General features: G+C 51.6%; 1 protein-coding gene across 2 annotated transcripts in view; it reads left to right on the forward strand.

Annotated features, from left to right (window-relative positions):
• The first annotated feature begins 265 nt into the window (after nucleotides 1-265).
• LONRF3 (LON peptidase N-terminal domain and ring finger 3) overlaps nucleotides 266-17,912 on the forward strand; it is a 39,567-nt gene continuing 21,920 nt past the window's right edge. The window contains exons 1-6 of one of the 2 annotated variants that reach the window (XM_040265139.1): nucleotides 266-1,232; nucleotides 3,966-4,084; nucleotides 7,571-7,693; nucleotides 11,798-11,953; nucleotides 14,136-14,397; nucleotides 15,151-15,241. In XM_040265139.1, the coding sequence (XP_040121073.1) occupies nucleotides 416-1,232; nucleotides 3,966-4,084; nucleotides 7,571-7,693; nucleotides 11,798-11,953; nucleotides 14,136-14,397; nucleotides 15,151-15,241 (1,568 nt within the window). In that variant the 5' untranslated portion in view covers nucleotides 266-415. The remainder of the gene's footprint in view (nucleotides 1,233-3,965; nucleotides 4,085-7,570; nucleotides 7,694-11,797; nucleotides 11,954-14,135; nucleotides 14,398-15,150; nucleotides 15,242-17,912) is intronic. The other variant, XM_040265138.1, reaches the window with a different exon arrangement.

Below are 17,912 nucleotides of genomic sequence, written 5' to 3' on the forward strand. Positions count from 1 at the left end.
GTGCTTTTTTTTTTTTCCTTCTTCTTCACTTTTCCAAAAAGGAACCACATCGCTAGGGGAGAAATAAGACAGAGTGTAAACACAAACAACCGCAAAAAGAAGCCAAGAAAAGCGAAGCCAAAAGAAGCAAGCGCAACACTGTTACAAAACTGTCTGGTTTTGTAACAATCGCCCCGCTGCCGGCCAATGAGCGGCGAGGCTGCGCATCACGTGGTGCCGTTTTATATAACACTTTGCTGAGACAAGACAGTTATTAGGCGGCGCGGGGCGGCCGGCATGGAGCTCGCGGAGGCGCGGCAGCGACCGGCGCGCGGCAGAGCGGCGGCGGTGGCAGCCCCGATTCCCTCCAGCCGCCGCTTCCAGCTCCGCGTCCCCCGCCCCTAGACGCCTCTTCTCCACGCGTGTACCTCTCCCTATGGATTCATTTCAGACTGGACAGATGCTTAGCTTGCCCGCCGAGCTCGGCAGCAACAACTTAGAGCTGGCGGAACCGGCGGCATCAGCGGCCCGCGGAGACACGGGCCCCCACCCGGAGGCGGCTGCAGAAGGCCCCGCACCTCTACCGACTCGGCCGCCGGAGCAGGAGCAGCCTCAGAGGGCCTCGACGCCGGAGTGCAAAGTCCTGCTCACGCAGGCCGACGCCCTGGCGTCTGGGGGGCGCCTCCGGGAAGCCCTCGAGGTGTACCGACAGCTCTCCGAGCGGCAGCAGTTGGTGGCCGAGCAGCTGGAGCAGCTGGTGCGCTGCCTGGCCGAGAACGTCCCGCAAGCCGAGGAGCCGGCGCCCGAGCCCCCAGACGGGAGCCGCGCTGGGAGCTGTGCGCTGGCGGCGGAAGAACCAGGGGCGGTGACAGCTGCCGAGGCCACCGAGGTGTGGGACGGCTTCAAGTGCCGGAAGTGCCATGGGTTTCTCTCAGACCCCGTGTCCTTGTCCTGCGGCCACACCTTTTGTAAACTGTGCCTGGAACGCGGGCGGGCAGCGGATCGGCGCTGTGCGCTCTGCGGCGTCAAACTCTCCGCGTTGATGGTGACCACCGGGCGGGCGCGCGGGACCCGGCGGGCTGGGCAGCAGGCGCCGCCGCCGCTGCGGGTCAACGTGGTGCTCAGCGGCCTCCTTGGCAAGTTGTTCCCGGGCCCTTCACGGGCGTCGCAACTCCGGCACGAGGGCAACCGGCTGTACCGCGAGCGCCAGGTGGAGGCGGCCCTGCTGAAGTACAACGAGGCAGTTAGGCTGGGTGAGCGCATCGTACCGCCGGGGCCGGTGCGGGCGGGGCTGGATCCCGGAGGGGAGCTGGGGGTGACTCCGGCGGAGGAGGGCGCGCAGCCGTGGGATGCACCGCGACCGGAGTGGGGGCGGGGAACTCTGGAGTTTCCTCTCCGACTTTTTCTGTGTGTCTGCTCTTTTTCTAGGTCTCTGTATGTCTCCCTGCTCTTTGTCTTACGTCTCCTGTTAGCTCGTGTGTTCCTGCGTGTCTCAGTCCCTGCTTCTCTTTGTGTCACTCTGTTTCCTCTGTCTTTTCCTTTCTCTCCGCATCTTTGCCACTCTGGCTCTTGCTTGGTGTCCCCGTCTCTGTTTCTCGGGCTCGCCTTCTCCTTCTCCCTTTGCGTGCCCCAGCCCCTCTTACACCTGCCCACACCTTGCAAACAGGGAGGTGAACTTCGCACCCTTCCCACTCGCGCGCCGGGGCCCCTGCGCTCCAGACCGCCGGGGATGTTCGGTCGGCGCCTGTGTCTGCCGCTCCCTCCCGGTCCGGGGCCGCCCTGCCGGCCGGGAGTTGTCCCTTCCGGGGCCGCGGCTCCCGGTGGGGTGGGTCCGGCATGGAATTAGGTCAGGAGAGCACTGGTTGCATAAGGGCCGCGAGCGGCCCGGGCCGGGCAGCCCCTCCTCCGCGCGGGCGGGCGGGATTGTGTAACGGCTGAGGTAACCGAAGTGGGCCACGCTCGCCTCGGAAACCATCCCGGGAGCGTGTGCGGGCGGGGGGGGGGTGGGCAGGAGCTCTCGCGCCCCGCTGCCCTGTGACTCATTGTCACCGCTTCCTATCACACGATCCTCGGCTGAAATAGATGCCCTCCCCGTCCCCCCTCCCGCGCCGCCTGCCCGCAGCCTGCGCCCTCGCTTCGAACCCTAGCCCTCCAGCCCAGAGGGCGACGGGCCGGGCGACGGCTCAGGGATCCCTGAGGACACTGGACTGGCTGCCAAGGGGGCCGCCTCTGCCCAGCTTTTCCGTGCCGCCTGAGGACGGATGGGTGGGCTCTGCGGCCTCAAGGGCAACATGGGCAGCACCGCGCCTCTGGCCGCACTAGGGCGCCTGAGTTCCCTCAGGGAACGACTACCCCCAACCCCCCACGTCTGGACCCAGGAAGTGGCCACCCAGCGACAAGCGACGGGTATTGCCCAGCTCGGGCAGGCTGCCAGGAGCTCAGCGGTGGGGCGCGGTGTCTGGCGAGGCGTGCCAGGGGGAAGGCGACAGGGCTGGGCAGACAGGATTCTGGGATCCGAGGGTGCCCTGAGCCCTGCTTGGACGGTGGAGGAGGGGGTGGGCTGCAGTCTCCACGTGTTGAATCTTCACCCGAGCTTGCAACAGGTAATGGGGGAGGGGGAAGAATGAAGGTGGACTGGGGAACACTCTCACACCCCAACCCCCGACCCATGTGCCCAAGCAGAGCACCTTGTCAGCTGCCACCAGGCTGGCTTGTGCTGCAGGAAATGAACAGAGGAGGCTGTAAACTCTTAACTGATGTCTTAAGAGCAAGTAATGGGCACCCATGCAAACCCTCTGCACAACCCTGGGGGAAAACAACAACAAAGCCTGTTCCCACAGCAGAAGCTGGAGCCCAGTCTCTAGGGAAGAGCAGAACATTATGAAGGAGACAGGTAGAGCCTGCTGAAGCCAGGATCTCAAAGGAAGGTTCCATTCCTGATCGAACCTAGGTCTCCCGCACTGCGGGCGGATTCCTTACCAGCTGAGCCACAAGGGAAGCCCCAGCTGTCCCTTAAGAGCCAGGAAAGCCCTTTCCTTCCCTCTTCCTCCTCTGTCTTGGTTACTGTCATCACTTTTCCCAGGCGGTTCATCCTTGGACCACTTAGGATCCGGGGTGAAAATGTGAAGACCTCTTCACCCTTCAAAGAGGAAAGGGGCCTCCCCGACAAAGAGTATCTTTGTGCTAGAAAGTGGCCAGTCTCTCTTTCTATTATTCTAAGTGCTATACTGTCCTTCAGAAAAAAAGGAACCTGTCTCTTACCCCAGATTCAAAGTCTGTCAAGGTAGCAATGACTCTGACCAGCTAGCTAGGCTTTGAGCAAATGCCTTCACCTCTCAAACTTGATTTTCCTTGAAGATTGGGTTGCTTGAACCAGATGATCTCTAAAGGCCTTTCCAGCCCTGGGTCTACCGATTTAGAGTATTGATGAGAGCTAACCTCACTTTATTCCCAGAAGCCTTGTTCCAGCCCATTCATATCTGCCCATCTGTAATGAGATGATGGAGCCTTGCAAATGCATTTCTGTTGTCTTAAGAGAAACTTCATATGTGTTGGGGTTTGTAGACAAAGATGTTGCTGATAAGACTAACTTGGACTTGTCTTCCTGGTGGCAAGAATGGGGATCACATCCAGCTACCACCTCTCCCTCTTCCCTGGCCTGTTTCCTTGTGGGCAATACCTCACTCAGAAGCTAGGCTGCCAGTTCCTACCCACAGCCATGAAGCAGGGCGCCAGAATTTGCTCTGTGTCAGAATTGCTAATAGTGCACCACTGACCCCACAGGCCCTCTAAGGAACTGCTTGAGAGAGGGGGGATAATGACTTCCTTACAGTTGGGAAAGCTCAGACCCAGAGTGGCTGGGAGTGTGGTAGGCAGGGCAATACTAGGGCTGGAGATTAAGCTTACACTTTTGGGTCTCTGCTAGAGAAGTCCTAGATAACTTGCCATTTTGCTCAAGGTTTTTTTTTTTCCTCTCATTTTGGCAGCTCCAAATGACCATTTGCTTTACAGCAACCGGTCTCAAATTTATTTCACTTTGGAGTCTCATGAGGACGCATTGCATGATGCCGAAATAGCATGTAAGCTCCGCCCCATGGGGTTTAAGGTGAGTGTGGGATGGGAAGGATGGGAAGGAATTGTACTGAGGACAGGAACTGGCAGAGAGGACTGCCACTGGGGGTTGGGGAGGAAGCAGTGGGTAGGGGCACTAGAGCTCACTCAGAACAGGGGAAAGGCTCTTCATAGGAGCTGGTTGGGGGAGTCCCTTGACAAAGGGTGACAAGAGAGCTGAGTTCTGTCCCAGTCTGATCTTAAACTGATGACTTGCAAAGCAGCCTGGAATTTGTGATTCTTTAGAACTTGAACTTGGGAGTCAGACTGCCCGAGTTTCTGTCCTAGCCCTGCTGCTTTTACTAGCTGTGTGGCCTTGGCCAAATTACTTAACCTCCTTGTGCCTCATCTCCTCACCTATAAAATGAGGATATTCAAAGCATCTACTTAACAGAGGGAGACGACCTGTTGTGAGGACTACATGAGCTAATGCAGGCAGATACTTAGAACAATGCCTGGCATACAGCATTGTATGTATTTGCCAACATCATCATCATCACCATTATTTTCCCAGGACGCTAGAGAGAGGAGGGGAAGAAAAACATTGCTGTTTGGTTCTGCCATCTTAAGTCCTTAATGTAGTCAGTCAGCCTGCTTTCCCTAAACATGTAGGTCACAAGAGGGTGTGGGGTGGGAGTGGGGAGGGGAGAAAGACAGGTTCAGCCTCTTTCAAGATGCCAGGATGCACAATGTCACTTCCTGCATCTCTGTCCAGCCTCCCTCAGGACTAGCCTTCAGCCACATGTCAATAGTTGGTTTAGAAGATTAGATTTGAGCCTGGATTCTATACCTGCAAGCTGAATGACCATAGGGAAGTCGCTTCACTCTCAGAACCCTAGGTGTCCTTGTTTGCAAAACGTAGATCTTGCTCTCTGCCCTAATCACCTTGCAGGGGGCAGTGCTGGTTCCAGGCCAGCTTGACCAAGAGTCTGTTCTGTGAACCGTAACGTTGTAGTGCTCTCTACGCAGCCCCAGGATGCTGTCCTCTGAAACCCACTTCATCCAAGGCCAAGTCCATAATCCCTTATCTGAATCCCATAGAGCTGGATATGTTCAGAATCCAGAATGTTTCCAGTTTCACTAAGACCAGATATCAGCCCTGGACAGTGCCCCATAGTCAAACACAATAATATTTCTGTAGCATATTACATGAAAATTCACACTAAATGGGAAGAAGACTGTAACACATATCATTTTAGATCAAGATTTGCCACCTAATGACTTGATGTCAAGCTTATGAAAATGTTGGATTATCAGCCTTTTTTTTTTTTGGATTTGGGGAACTTCAGATAAAACACTGGGGAGCTGCATACTGAGGTCATTAATGTCAGAGTGAATCTCATACTCTTTCATGAGAAAGCTTTCATGAGTGATGATAGATTAGTATATCCTCTTTCCCAAGGAACACATTTATGGTTTATTCAAACTCACCAATGTCTTAACCCAAAGGAAGTTCACTGGGAGTATTTCAGGACTTGTAGCAGTGCAGGCCAGTGAGTGACCTGGGGGTAAGAGGACGTCTCTTGTAACTGTTTCTGCTCCCATTCTAAACCATATCAGGGCAGGGACCTCGATAGTGCAGTGGGAAACAGGGCTAAGTAAGCCATGGACCATTTTGGATGAAATGGGAAAAGTGACTTCCCCAGTGAAGGAAGAGTTGGTGAAAATATTAAACAGAAGTTCATTTTCCCTAAGTGCTGGATTAAGCAGAGAAGCAGTGATGATAGAACTTTATGGACTTGGGAATTGAAAGAAGACTGGAACTGATGCTTCTGATTCAAAGCCACCTCACACCCCAGTTTATGGATTTCCCACCATTTCTGTATGAAACGCTCCTATGAGAGGTGTTCACTTCGTACATCCATATTCCAGCCACCCAGCCAGGGCTGGAACTCTCCTGAAAGTATGACAACTGAGCTGGCTGCCCTGAGCAGGTGGAGTATATGGGTTGCTACTTGGTATGATTGGTCAGATCCCCAAAACTGCCAGTCTCCCAGCACTTAACACCCTCTAACCACCTTGAAATGTCAGGCAGGCCTTTCTCCAGAGGGCCCCTGCCAAGCACTGCTGGAAGCATCCAGCTCCAGAAGGAGGGGGAGGGCACAATTCAGGGAGAGGCCCCCAAAGGGCTTGGAGCAGGGGCCACTGCTCAAGAAGGCAGATTCTGGCTGGCTCCTGTAAGCCAGGCCCAAGCCAGAAGGCACCAGGGCCCACAGAGGCATGTCCGAAGGGGAGGTCCATGTATTAGAGTGCCCAGCAGCCACAACCTGGATTGTTGTCTTCCCTAAGTTAGACTCGGGGTCAGCGTGTAGGCAAAGGCCTGGGGAGCAGGCCACTGAGGGGCAGCCTCTAAGCCAAGCTGCCAGGCACAGAGAGAAGACAAGCCGCTTCTCACTTATCTTCTTTCTCTTCCATCTTCCCCAGGATGCTCCTCTCCTACCCCTTAAGGTTTCTCTCCCAGGGCAGTTTGATTTGGACCCTGAGAAACCCTGAAATTTCTTATACAATTTCAAGATGTGGTGAGGGAGCAGAAATGAGCTGAATCCACTGGAGCCAAAGCGTTTGTGCCACCGCTGGTTAGCGTTCGGAAGGGCTTGGTGGGGAAATTCCCAGTGCTAGTTCCAGCTTTGCCACTAGCTGCCTTCAAGGTCTTAGAGAGGTCACATGCCTTGGCTCACTTGGGCCTCTTCTAATAAGTGATCACTGAGTGTGGGTGGTCACTCAGCCAGCAACATGGACTAGGTCTCTGCTTGACAGACTGGTTAACAGAAAGGCCCATCCAGGCAGGTCCTGAAAGCTGGTTAGTGTGACCTCAGATGGGAGTTCTTGCTACATCTGATGCCTCCTCCAATACAATGGTGGGACAGGGGGTGGGGGGTGGTGGTAGTATGGCACAGTGGTTGTGAATCTGGTCTTCTATATCAGTCATTCCCAGGCTGTCAATCTGATTCCACAATTTTCCAGCCAGGTTACTTCAGGCAAGTCACTTCTCTGGGTCTCAGTTTTATTTTCCTGAAAATGGGCTTGGGAACAATTGCCTACACCAGCAGTTCCCAACCTATTTGGCACCAGGGACTGGTTTCATGGAAGACAAATTTTCCACAGATGTTGAGGGGTGTGGGGGGAAATGGTTTGGGAATGATTCAAGTACATTACATTTATTATGCTGCCAGGAGAAGGAGCTCAGGCAGAAATGCAAGTGATGGGGAGCGTCTGTAAATATGGATGAAGCTCTGCTTGCTCTTCTGCCGCTCACCTCCTAATGTGTGGCCCAGGTCCTAACAGGCCACAGACTGGTACCGGTACAGTGGCCTAGGGGTTGGACAGCCCTGGCTTACACAGTAAGGCTGTGGATAAGATAGTCCTTTTAAAGCCCTCACATGACAGTGAACACCCAGGAAGTAATTTAGCTGATGTTATGAATGATAGCAATGTCAAGAGGTGGAGAGGAATGGGACTGAATGCTCATGTTTTCTTCCAGGCACACTTCAGAAAAGCGCAAGCCTTAGCCACCCTTGGCAAGGTGGAGGAAGCGCTAAGAGAGTTTCTATATTGTGTGTCCCTCGATGGAAGGAACAAAAGAGCAAGAGCTGAAGCCCAAAGGGTGAGTTGAGATGACGTCAGGTCCAGCTGCCCAATGGGCTTCCAGCCCTCTGTCCTCTCCAGGGCAGGGAGTGAGGGAACTGCCTTCCCTAGGGTTGTGGGTCCGGAGTGGATGGTTTCCTGGGTTGAGGGGACAGGAGCAAGACACAGGTGCCAGTTGATGACCCAGAAACACCATCCTTTTGGCATGTACAATCAGATTGAGCAGTTCCTACATTTCTGTAGGAGCCTGTGAGGAATGTGTTTGCCTCTTTGACTCAGAATACAAACAAACAAAAAAAATAAAACCAAAAAAGTTAACATGGAGATGGAGGCCCACAGAGGAGACTCCGGCTGTTGGCCAGAGATCCTGGGTGTGAGGCAGTTTTAGAACTTTCCTTGGGCTGAGTCACAGCTTCACCAGCCACACAGGGTGGCCAGCTCCTCACAAGGGGTGTTGGGTCCCATCTGCCTTGCCATATGCAGAACTCCAACCTTCAGCTTCTTTGCTAGAAATGAAACACGTATGTGATATAAATTGGGGACCATGACAGTATAATCCAGTCATGCCAATTCTTGAGTCACTGGAAGATGTGGTTTTTATTTTTTTTTTTTAACCGCATGAGATACTGGGCACATTAGTGAATGCTCAAGCATCCTCAGTTTGTAGACTTTGTTGCTTATTGTTCTGCAATGTGCTCCCTCAGTGTCTGGCTCGTTGGCCTGGAAATGGGATGCTGACAGTCAGCGGGAACTTCTGCTATGCTTGTGCCCCACCCCCTGTTTACCACTGCACCCCAGGTGCCTCTGTCCCAGGGTGCTTTGGCAGAGCAGTGGATGAAGAAAGGGAGCAAGAGACAGGACTGGTTTCTGAAGGCTCCAGAAAGGAATCTTCAGCAAAATCATTGAACTAGGGGCAGCTGAGCACTGGAGGTTCTGGGAAGTTACTTTGGGCTGGCTAGGAGGAGCTAACCAGCTGGTAGCTGGTGGCAGAGAATTGCTCCAAGCTGTGGACCGTTCCCCAAATCTTAACTGTAGTCCACAGTGTGAGTAATAATAGTAATAATGGCAAACATTTATTGAGCATTTCTTGTGCACCGAGCACTGTTCTGTGGACTTTCTGGGGAAGCTATAATTAAATCCCCACAACGTCCCTATGAGAGTAGGTACTATCATTTATCCCTATGTCACAGATGAAACAGATGAGGAAGCTGAGGCCTGGTGCCTTTCCTGAGGTCATGAACCTAATGATCGGTGAAAGAGCAACCAAACATGACTCCCTCTGCTTCCAGAGTCTGCCTTGTGAGCTGCTCCACTATCCTACTGGCCCGGGAGGCTGAGTCAGGAGTCTCAGCACCCACTGCTGAGACTGAGGGAGAGGAGCAGTGGGGTTATCCAGCTCTGGGACGTATGCACAAAGGTGGTTAGAAGAACAGAGTGTGCAAAGGCCAACAGAGGCAGGTGTGGAGCCGGGAGAGAGTGATTTCTTTACTCTCATTTGTCCATTTCCCAGTTGGCCTGAGAGGCTCTTGGTGTCATCATTTGGGTTGATCCTCTTTCCCACCCACTTTATAGACCACCTAGTATCATTTCCCAGGTGGCTGAGTGGTAAAGAATCCACCTGCCAATGCAGGAGACACGGGTTCGATCCCTGGGTGGGGAAGATCCCCTGGAGGAGAAAATGACAACACCCACTCCAGTATTCTTGCCTGGGGAATCCTATGGACAGAGGAGCCTGACAGGCTACAGCCCATGGCATCAAGAAGAGTTGGACACGACTGAAACGACTTAGCATGTAAGCATGCATGCAGTGTCATTTCCACAGCTGCCTTAATGGGATGGGGCAAGAACTGAGCTAAGCTCTGGAGCCCCAAAGAGGCATAAGCCACAGTCTCAGGCCTCCAGGACCTTATACTCTTGCACTGGTTCTATCATGTAATATAAATGCCAGATAATACAATCGAACATTTGCCTGTGATCAGTGTTCCAGAGTTCTGAAGCTAGGGTGAGAATTTAGAGGCGAATTTCGACGGAGTGAGGTGAGGACATGGCACTTAGTTAAGAACGCTGAGGACCCTCTGTGCTTGTTTGCTGGATTGTTCCCCTTTCCAGGGATAAAGATGTGACAGAGATGGTCCAGGTTCACTTGGCATGAATTAGCTGCCTTTGTCACTTACAGGCCTGGGTTTCTTTTCAATGTTTGTCTTTACCTCAGATTCTTTTTGGACTTCTTGACCCACCCGGGCCTTTCCAAGGCTGATGCTGAAGTGAAATTGACTTCCATTTGTATGTGGAATGCTCATTTTCACTGAGAGTTGACCCCAACTTTTGTTTTCCAAAGCCACTGGGAAGGCCTTCAGTGAGGTCTTAAGTAGTGGAGGAGGAAGCTCAGTGCTGCTGTTCCTTTGCCTAGTTTCCTTCGAGCTTCCCTCTCTCCCTCTCTTCCCCTCCCACCACACTCTGCGCTTGTATCCTTGTGCCTGGGGGTGCCCTATGGCTTGCTACGTCTCTCTTGGGGAGAATTCAAGGGGAGCCCTTCAGAGGTGGTTCCCGGTGGGTCACTCAGAAGCCCCTGAGAGCCAAGTTTGGCTCCAGCAAAGGAAGAGTCTCTGAAAGCTGGCATTTACAGCCCTGGTCAGTGTGAGAACCTCCTATCTCATTCCTGTACCAACTTAGAACTGGAAGGAAACAGAGACATCTGTCATCTGGGGGCTTTGGGCCTGAACCCTAGGCCTCTCTCTGAGCCCTAGGGTGGCTAGTGTCTTAACTCAGTTCTGTCCAGTGTGATGAGTATTTATTGGACATCAGTCGTGTGCCCACCAGAAACTGAGCATCTGTAGAGAGCAAGACTTACATTTGTGATGCAGTTTGAGGCTAACACCAGACTGGGAAGGGTAAGGCACTATTTTCTGGTGCAGTTGAGAACACGGAAGGATGGGAGAGATCAGGGAGACTGGAGGAAGAGAAGAAGGGAGCCCTGGAGCTGAGTCTTGAAGGATGAGCAGGGCTTGGCCACGTGGAAAGTGCTGGCATCAGAAGAAACATTGTGAAGGAACTGCTGGGGCCCAGTAAGGAAAGAAATCAAACTGGAGAGAGTTTGATCCCAGTTTTGGTCAGATTCCCCTGATCAGTTAATACCCTCTTACCTAGAGGAAGGGGTGGGGCACCCTTTAGTTGGTCTCAGCAGAAAACATGTGAATATGTTTTAGAAGCAAGTAACCTGCCTTCCTGGGTTATGTGTTACATACAAAAATACCTATGTATACAGATAATTGGCACTTTCACAGGAGAGAACTGAAGCAAGGATGCGGGCGGTTGATGGGGCAGCCTCCACCAGATCACGTATCTTTGACTCCCAGTCCCTTCTGGATCTTGTATCTGCCCCACCCTCATCCCCAGCTTACTCAGTTGCAAAGGAAGCCAACCATAGAGAGAACCAGCCTGCCACCCCCACCTCCACCCCAATCATTGAAGTGACTTGATATTATCTGGAAAGTGAAGGCTAGAAAGTAGGAAGGAAGGCTGGGAGAAGAGGGAGGAAGACTTGGCTCTGCTTTTACTAACACATCACTGCTGAAGGGATTCATGATCCAAGGCTGGTGGTCGGGGAGGAGAGACAAAACAGGCAGACAGGGAGAGAAAAAATACAGAGGAACCTTGGTGACATTTGTTGTCTTCTACCCAGGGGGCCGTCTCAGACACGACTCCAGGTCCCCCAGCTGATGTTGGTCTCTTGCCTTCTTCTCGGCCTCTTTCCTCCTAGACAGGTTTTGAAATACCCCTGCAGATCTTTCTGTGGAAGGGTAGCAGCGGAGTGGTGATAACTGGGAGACAAAGGCAGATCTGTAGTGCCTTTTCAAAATTCAGATTCCTGACCACACTTCAGACCCAGGGGAGCCAGGCATGGGAACTTGGAACCTGGAATTCTCATAAGCTTCCCAGGTGATTCTGACAAGCTGAAGGAGGATCCCTGCCCTGCTGTGTTGGGGTCTTTGGTCCAAGTCTTCCTCCCTGGGGTTTGGCCCCACAAGCTGTACCCTTTGTCCCTTCCTGCCCTCCCACCCCTGCCCTTCACCCAAGCACCTGTAGAAACTTAAGTAGTGAAGTCTTCTGTTTTATGTCCCAGCTTCTCCTTAGTTTCTTTACACCATCATTCCCGGGGGCCTCTCAGGAACATTCTCCCGATATACTGAAGCTGTTGGCACCTCACCCTAGATTAAAGGAACACGTAGAGTCATTGGCTACTGAAGGCACCAGCCATAATCTACCAAAGTTGTCACAGGTAAAACTCCACTCACCCAGCTCGCTCCTGACGCTTCGTTTGGCTGTTTTGTGGGCAAACATGGAGAGTGAGCCCTCACCCTCCTACTTTGTTTGGTTCCCAAGAAAGAAGAAATAGAGTTGCTAGTGGCTGTCTTCTTTGCTGAAAGGCTATTTAAAGATAAAACTAGATTTCAGGCAGGGGCCCAGGTTGATGATTTATTATGTTCAATTTTCAATTGTTGATCAGGTCCAGTTGAGAGAGGTGACAGAACTAGAAAGGCCCACTTCCCCAGGAGCCATTCAGTTGGGGTGAGCTTAGGGGCAGAGCCTGGGAAGAGGGCCTGACAGCCCCTCCTTTCCTGCTTTTTGTTTGTTCAAGCTGCTGGTCTTTGAGTACCAGCTGAGTTCCTTGTGCAAAGACATCTCCATTTGATCCCCAAGTGGAGGTCATTTCATATTCCTGCACCTGTCTTACACGTAAGTAGACTTCCAGCACATATGTGGAGCCCGGGAGAGGGAAGCAACTTAGGAAGTGTTAACTTTCTGGGATTTGAGTCTTTGAAAACCATGGTCTCCAGGCCCCAACTTTCCAAGCAGAGGGCAAGTGGGCAGAAGCTGGGGCTCTGAAGCACAGATGTGTAGACAGAGGTGAGCTCTGAAGATCTAGGCCACTCGAAGCATCTGCCTGCCTGCTATCCATGCCCATGTCCTCCCCTGTGTGTGAGCCCTAGGGTCTCCGTGGCTTCTGGGTTCTCTGACAGGTGAAAATCTTATATTTCCCTGACTTCTTTCCCTGCTCTGGAGAATGAACAAAATGCAGGTGTTCCTGACTCAAAAAGGCTGGGGGGTGGTGATGGGCAGAACTTAGAGTATATCCTGAAATCAAAGCAGTACTACGTGCTAAGTCACTTCAGTCGTATCCAACTCTTTGCGACCCTATGGACTGTAGCCAGCCAGTCTCCTCTGTCCATGGGATTCTCTGGGCAAGAATACTGGAGTGGGTTGCCATGCCCTCCTCCTGGGGATCTTCCAGACCCAGAGATCGAACCCACATCTCTTATGTCTCCTGCATTGGCAGGCAAGTTCTTTACCACTAGCACCACCTGCATTTCAATACTTCTTTGAGATCATTATTACAGGATTGAGAACCATAATACTGAACCCAAGTGCCTGGAGTGACTTCTGATTGCAGCCCAATCAGAAATGAAGAAAAGAAGCACCCCTGGCTTTCTTGTATGAGGAAGCTGAGGAGTAGGGACTGGGTTTCTACCCAAACTTTGCCTTGCAAAGTGCTGTACTGTGTAGACTCTGCCGAGGGCTCATGGAAAGCTGAGGATGTGGCAGTGCCATAGTGCTGATAAAACCCTGAACTCCCCGGGTTAGAGACTCAGAAAAGCCTTTTCCTCCTCACCTCTTCATTTTCTCCCAGCTGTGCACTCCCCATTTTTTATCTATCTATCAAGTGGTTTTTTTTTTTTTTTTTTGGTTGGAGTTGGAGGGAACACAACAACCTGAGCATTTTGACCCATGCACTTTGAATGTAGAGTAGAGAGGGGTTCTCCAGGTAAACCTGCATAAACACTTTGTCATTGGATTTTTTTTTCTAGATCTCTCTCCTGGAGAAAAATTCCTGAAAAGGCTAGAGACGTTATTGATCATTTTGCCAGATGATCTTGTCTCTTTTTCAGACTTTTTGCCCAAAATCTAGTGAAAGGATTCATTTGTTCCTAGTTCCTTTGACCAATATAACATAGCTCTGGAGCGTGAGGGCACTTGGCAGGCCTGTGAGCACACCTGCACCAGAACCTTCCCGAAAGTTCTTTGGAAGCTGGGTGTGGGATTGGAGGATGGCTGGGAATGGCAGTGAGGGTGAGAGGAAGGGCCGAGTGGCAGGATCTACCCTCACTGCACTGCATGCCTTGGTGTCCCTCAGGTGGTGACTGGGGTCTGACTAGAGAGGAGCGGAGACCGGCGCTGCACTTGGCATCTTGCCTTCACTGCTGCCCAAGGACTGTCTCCCTGCATGCCTTACTCTGCCCCAGCTGGGCCTTCTGTGCCTTATGACTGCCGCCCGGTTAAACTACCTGTCTCTAGATGGTCAGGACTGGACAGTGTTTTCTCCTCATCCCTTCTGGACACAATTATCAGAGGACGATGTTGGGCCCCAGTAGATTCTGATGTTTGGCTCTTTCTTTCTCCAGGAAACGCCCGAGCGCCCACATTGTTCCAGTCAGGAGGGGGCAGCAGCCAGGGGCCAGGGGGGCAGCCTGATGAACCTGGCCACAGTGACAGGGGATGGGCCGCAGGACCACACGGAAGACTCGGCTGGAGCGGAGGAGAAGGGGGTCACTGCCTCTTCCCAAGCTGCCTCCAGTAAGACTGGCAAATGCCAGGAGAAGAAAAGGAAGCACTGCCAAATTGAACCCCAAGACCCAGAGAGGCCTAAGAAAGCGTCTAAGCCAGGTGCAGACTCTACCCCGGGAGTTGGGGGCTTGGAGGGGAGCCTGGGCTCAGCAGTGTGTGGAGGCTTCTCCCCTCCACACGATGGCTCCTCTGCTCTGCCACTTTTAGGGTGGCTGTGGGGTTTCTGTGAGAGCTAGCAGTTCTTAGCATCTTGCTAGTGCCCCATATGAATTATAAGGGAAAGCCAGGGCTTATGGGCCAGCATAGTGTCAAGTAATGACATCTCATGCCCTTGATGGTGTCACTTCCTTCCAGGCCAGCCTCTCTGCACCCCCTTCCCCATTCCGGGGAAGTCGGACCCGGGCAGCTCCATCAGGCCTCATCCTGCTCGTTCCCAGTCGTGTCCCCGTAGGTAGGCATCTGAGAAGCAGCAGCTGCAGCTTGGTATCTTTCCAAGAGTGGCTGCCAGTGCCAAGATTCAGTGTCAGCTATGAAGGCCTGGCTCAGTCCGTGGAGTCGTTGCAGCTGTTTGTCAAGAGTGAGGTGCCTGTTCCATTTGAATGAAGCCCCCCCACCCGGGGCTACCAGACAATCGCTGACCTACACGTTTCTTTCTTTGGGGCTGCTGGAAGCCTCCACGTGCCTGTATCAGGGTACCCCATTCTCAGTGGCTCACTTGGCCACTAAATCAATTCTCGGGGAGGTAATGAGAGTGGCTGACTGAAAAAAAATAATTGGGTTCTTTGGCTTTAGAAGTGCTGTCTTGTGACACCAAGGTTGGTTCCCCTCTGACTTCTGCTCTCTACATCACAGATCCTTCTACTGACCCCCGGGGCAAGCCTGCGCTCAGTGTCCCACTGGCATCTTTTGACGCCTCTGACCTTGAATGCTCCCTCTGTATGAGGTATGTGAGGTGTCCTGTCGCTTACTGCCCGAGAGGTCTTCCCCTCTGGTGTCTGTACCTCTCTGCTAGTGACCTATGGCTTGGTTGGTTAGCACAGAAAAACATGGTTCTAACAAAATGGAAGTCACGTTGACTGTCACACGGGTGAACTCGTGTCCCTTGTTTACGGATCACATGCCCCGCACTCCTGCCTTGGGAATACCTAGAGAGCAGGAAGGAAACTGTCTACTCAGAGGTCAAACTGACGGTCCACAGGCTGGATGTCTTTTGTTCAGCCCTCATGGGATTTGGGGGATTGTTGTTAAGGTGAATGTTTAGAGACAGGACACTCACTCTAGTTGGTTACAGACCCCTCCCTCGGCCACTGCCTTCCTCTCACATTTGCATCACTTTCCTGGCCTCTATTTAAGTTTGGGACCCTGGAACCAATTTCTACTGGCTACTAGATCAAGATCTCAAAGCGTGAGTGCCAGTGTCAGCCTCACAGGCCTATTCTCTAGAAGCCAAAGAGGGGGCTGGATTCACTTTTTGTCTGTACCCGCCTGCACAGTAGTCAGTAGTGGGCATGTACGACTTGGCTAAGAGTCTCTCCTCCACCCACTGCCACATTGTCTCTACTTTCTCAGATCTCTGGAGATCCATGCCTCCCCCTACCCCCACCCCACAACATATACAAATAGGAAACTGCTGCAGTAGTGGTCTGCAAAAACAAATGACTTTCACTTGTTTCATTTCATAAGCCTGGCTTTGTGGCTAAGAGGAGGTCTCCAAAAACAGATGGCCTGGGTTTCCACCCAGGCTGTGTCACTTACTGGCTATTTGACCTGGAGCAAGTGACTTTCTCCACCACTGTTTTCTCATCAGTAAAACAGAGAACAGTGGTACCTATTCTATGGTGGTGTTATGATTAATTGAGAAAATCTATTTGAGACACTTAGAATAGTGCCTGACATATAGTAAGTACTCAATAAATGTTAACTTTTTTTTCCTAGACCAGAGGTTCTTTAGCTTTAGGTCCATTGACCCCTGAAGGGGTTCTCTGTATGGATTCTAGTAGATCTAGGGATTCCCTGATGTTATATGTAAAAGTATGTGTCTGTGTGAGAGAGAGAGAGTGTTTTCCAGGACAAGGTCCACAGCTTTCAGTAGATTCTCAAATGTGCCTTCCCCTTGGCAAAAGCGCTTTAAAAGGAGGCTGAGATATTTGCACAAAAGTTGTTAACATGACTGAACCAAGACAAGAGAGGTCAAGAAAAATCTTTTGGTCCATCACACAGATGGATGCAGCCAATGGAGGCCCCTCAGATGTCTTCTTGCCCTTTACAAGTACATATGCCTTCCCTGTCAATCCCAGGCATTTGTCACTGCTCAAAGTGACTTTTTTTGTCCTCTGAATAAAAATGAGTAAGGCAGCTGTTACCTGAACACGTACTTTTTCTTTCTCTCTCTCAAAAAAAGAATTGTCAGATTTGCTTGTAAGCTCAGACAGATTTGGTAAGGAACGTAGCAGCACTTGAAGCAAGCCCTGCATATATCGTCAGAGTTCTAGGTGGAGTGGGTGAGGGTGGGACCAGCTGTATAACCCGGTCCCCTGTGCCCCCTCCCCATCACAACGATGTAGCAGGTGGGTCAAGCCAGAGCCAAGGTGTGAGACAGACAAGCTCTGCTTTCCAAGCTGAGGTGTGGGCCCCCACAGGTAATGCCATTATGGTGCTCAGCCAGCGATGAGAGCCAGGGTCTTTCACATGTCAGACTTTGATAGACTTGATTCAGCTTATCCTCCTGGACACGCCTCCCGACATCCCGGGGATGCAAAATCAAACATGCAGACTCATCCTGTTTGTGTTTTCCCTGAGGGCTAAGAATTCTGAGGTTGAAGTTCTTTTGTTCCCTTTTGTCTGCTTTCTCCCTTTCATCTTGTTTGTCCCTGACCTCAACAGGGGGCTTCAGAGAAGGGTTAGAAATTTGGTCCAAGAAATAAACACCAAGAGGATAAGACCCCCTTCGAGTTTGCTCGCTCTGAGTTGAAAAGCCATTATTTCCCTTATCCTGCCCCTCTGTTCTAAATGAGACTTCAAAGCAAAAACCCATCTTTGCCTGGAGCAACTATTGTATGGGCTGCTGAGTTACACAGGGGACAGTCGGGAGCTGCTTGATGGTGAAAAGAAACCTGCCAAGTCTAGAGAACATTTCTGATCTCAAGGCTCTTAAAACTGGAGCCCTAGTTCAGAAACATGTGGTTCCCCTTCCAGCAGGGCTTGTCTCCAAGTCAGAGATCACATGTTGACAGAGGCCATTTCAGATACATGCTTTAGTTTGAATTATTGCAGTCTTGAAAAAGTTCCTGTTTCCTGTAGTGTTTTTATTTTTCTAATCACGATTAGAATTATTCTTAGGTTCTGTCATGACTGTCCTGTGTCTTTGGTGGAGAGGGTTCATGGTGAGAGATATTTTCAAGCAATCTGCCGGGTCATGAAACTACACATGTGTACCTCCTGTGCAGGTTTCAAGAATAAAATCCGGTGCCGTGGTGCTGTTTTGGTTGAAGACGAGTTAGAGTAGGAATTGATCTGTTCTGAGTCTAGAGAGAAAATCAGGAGCTGCTTATAAATTCCTCAGGGGAAGATGGTGGAAAGAGTGAATGGAACAATCATTGGAGGGTGAACTAAAG

Source organism: Oryx dammah, unplaced genomic scaffold (genome assembly GCF_014754425.2).
Source record: "Oryx dammah isolate SB20612 unplaced genomic scaffold, SCBI_Odam_1.1 HiC_scaffold_23, whole genome shotgun sequence".
Classification (NCBI taxonomy): Eukaryota; Metazoa; Chordata; class Mammalia; order Artiodactyla; family Bovidae; genus Oryx; species Oryx dammah.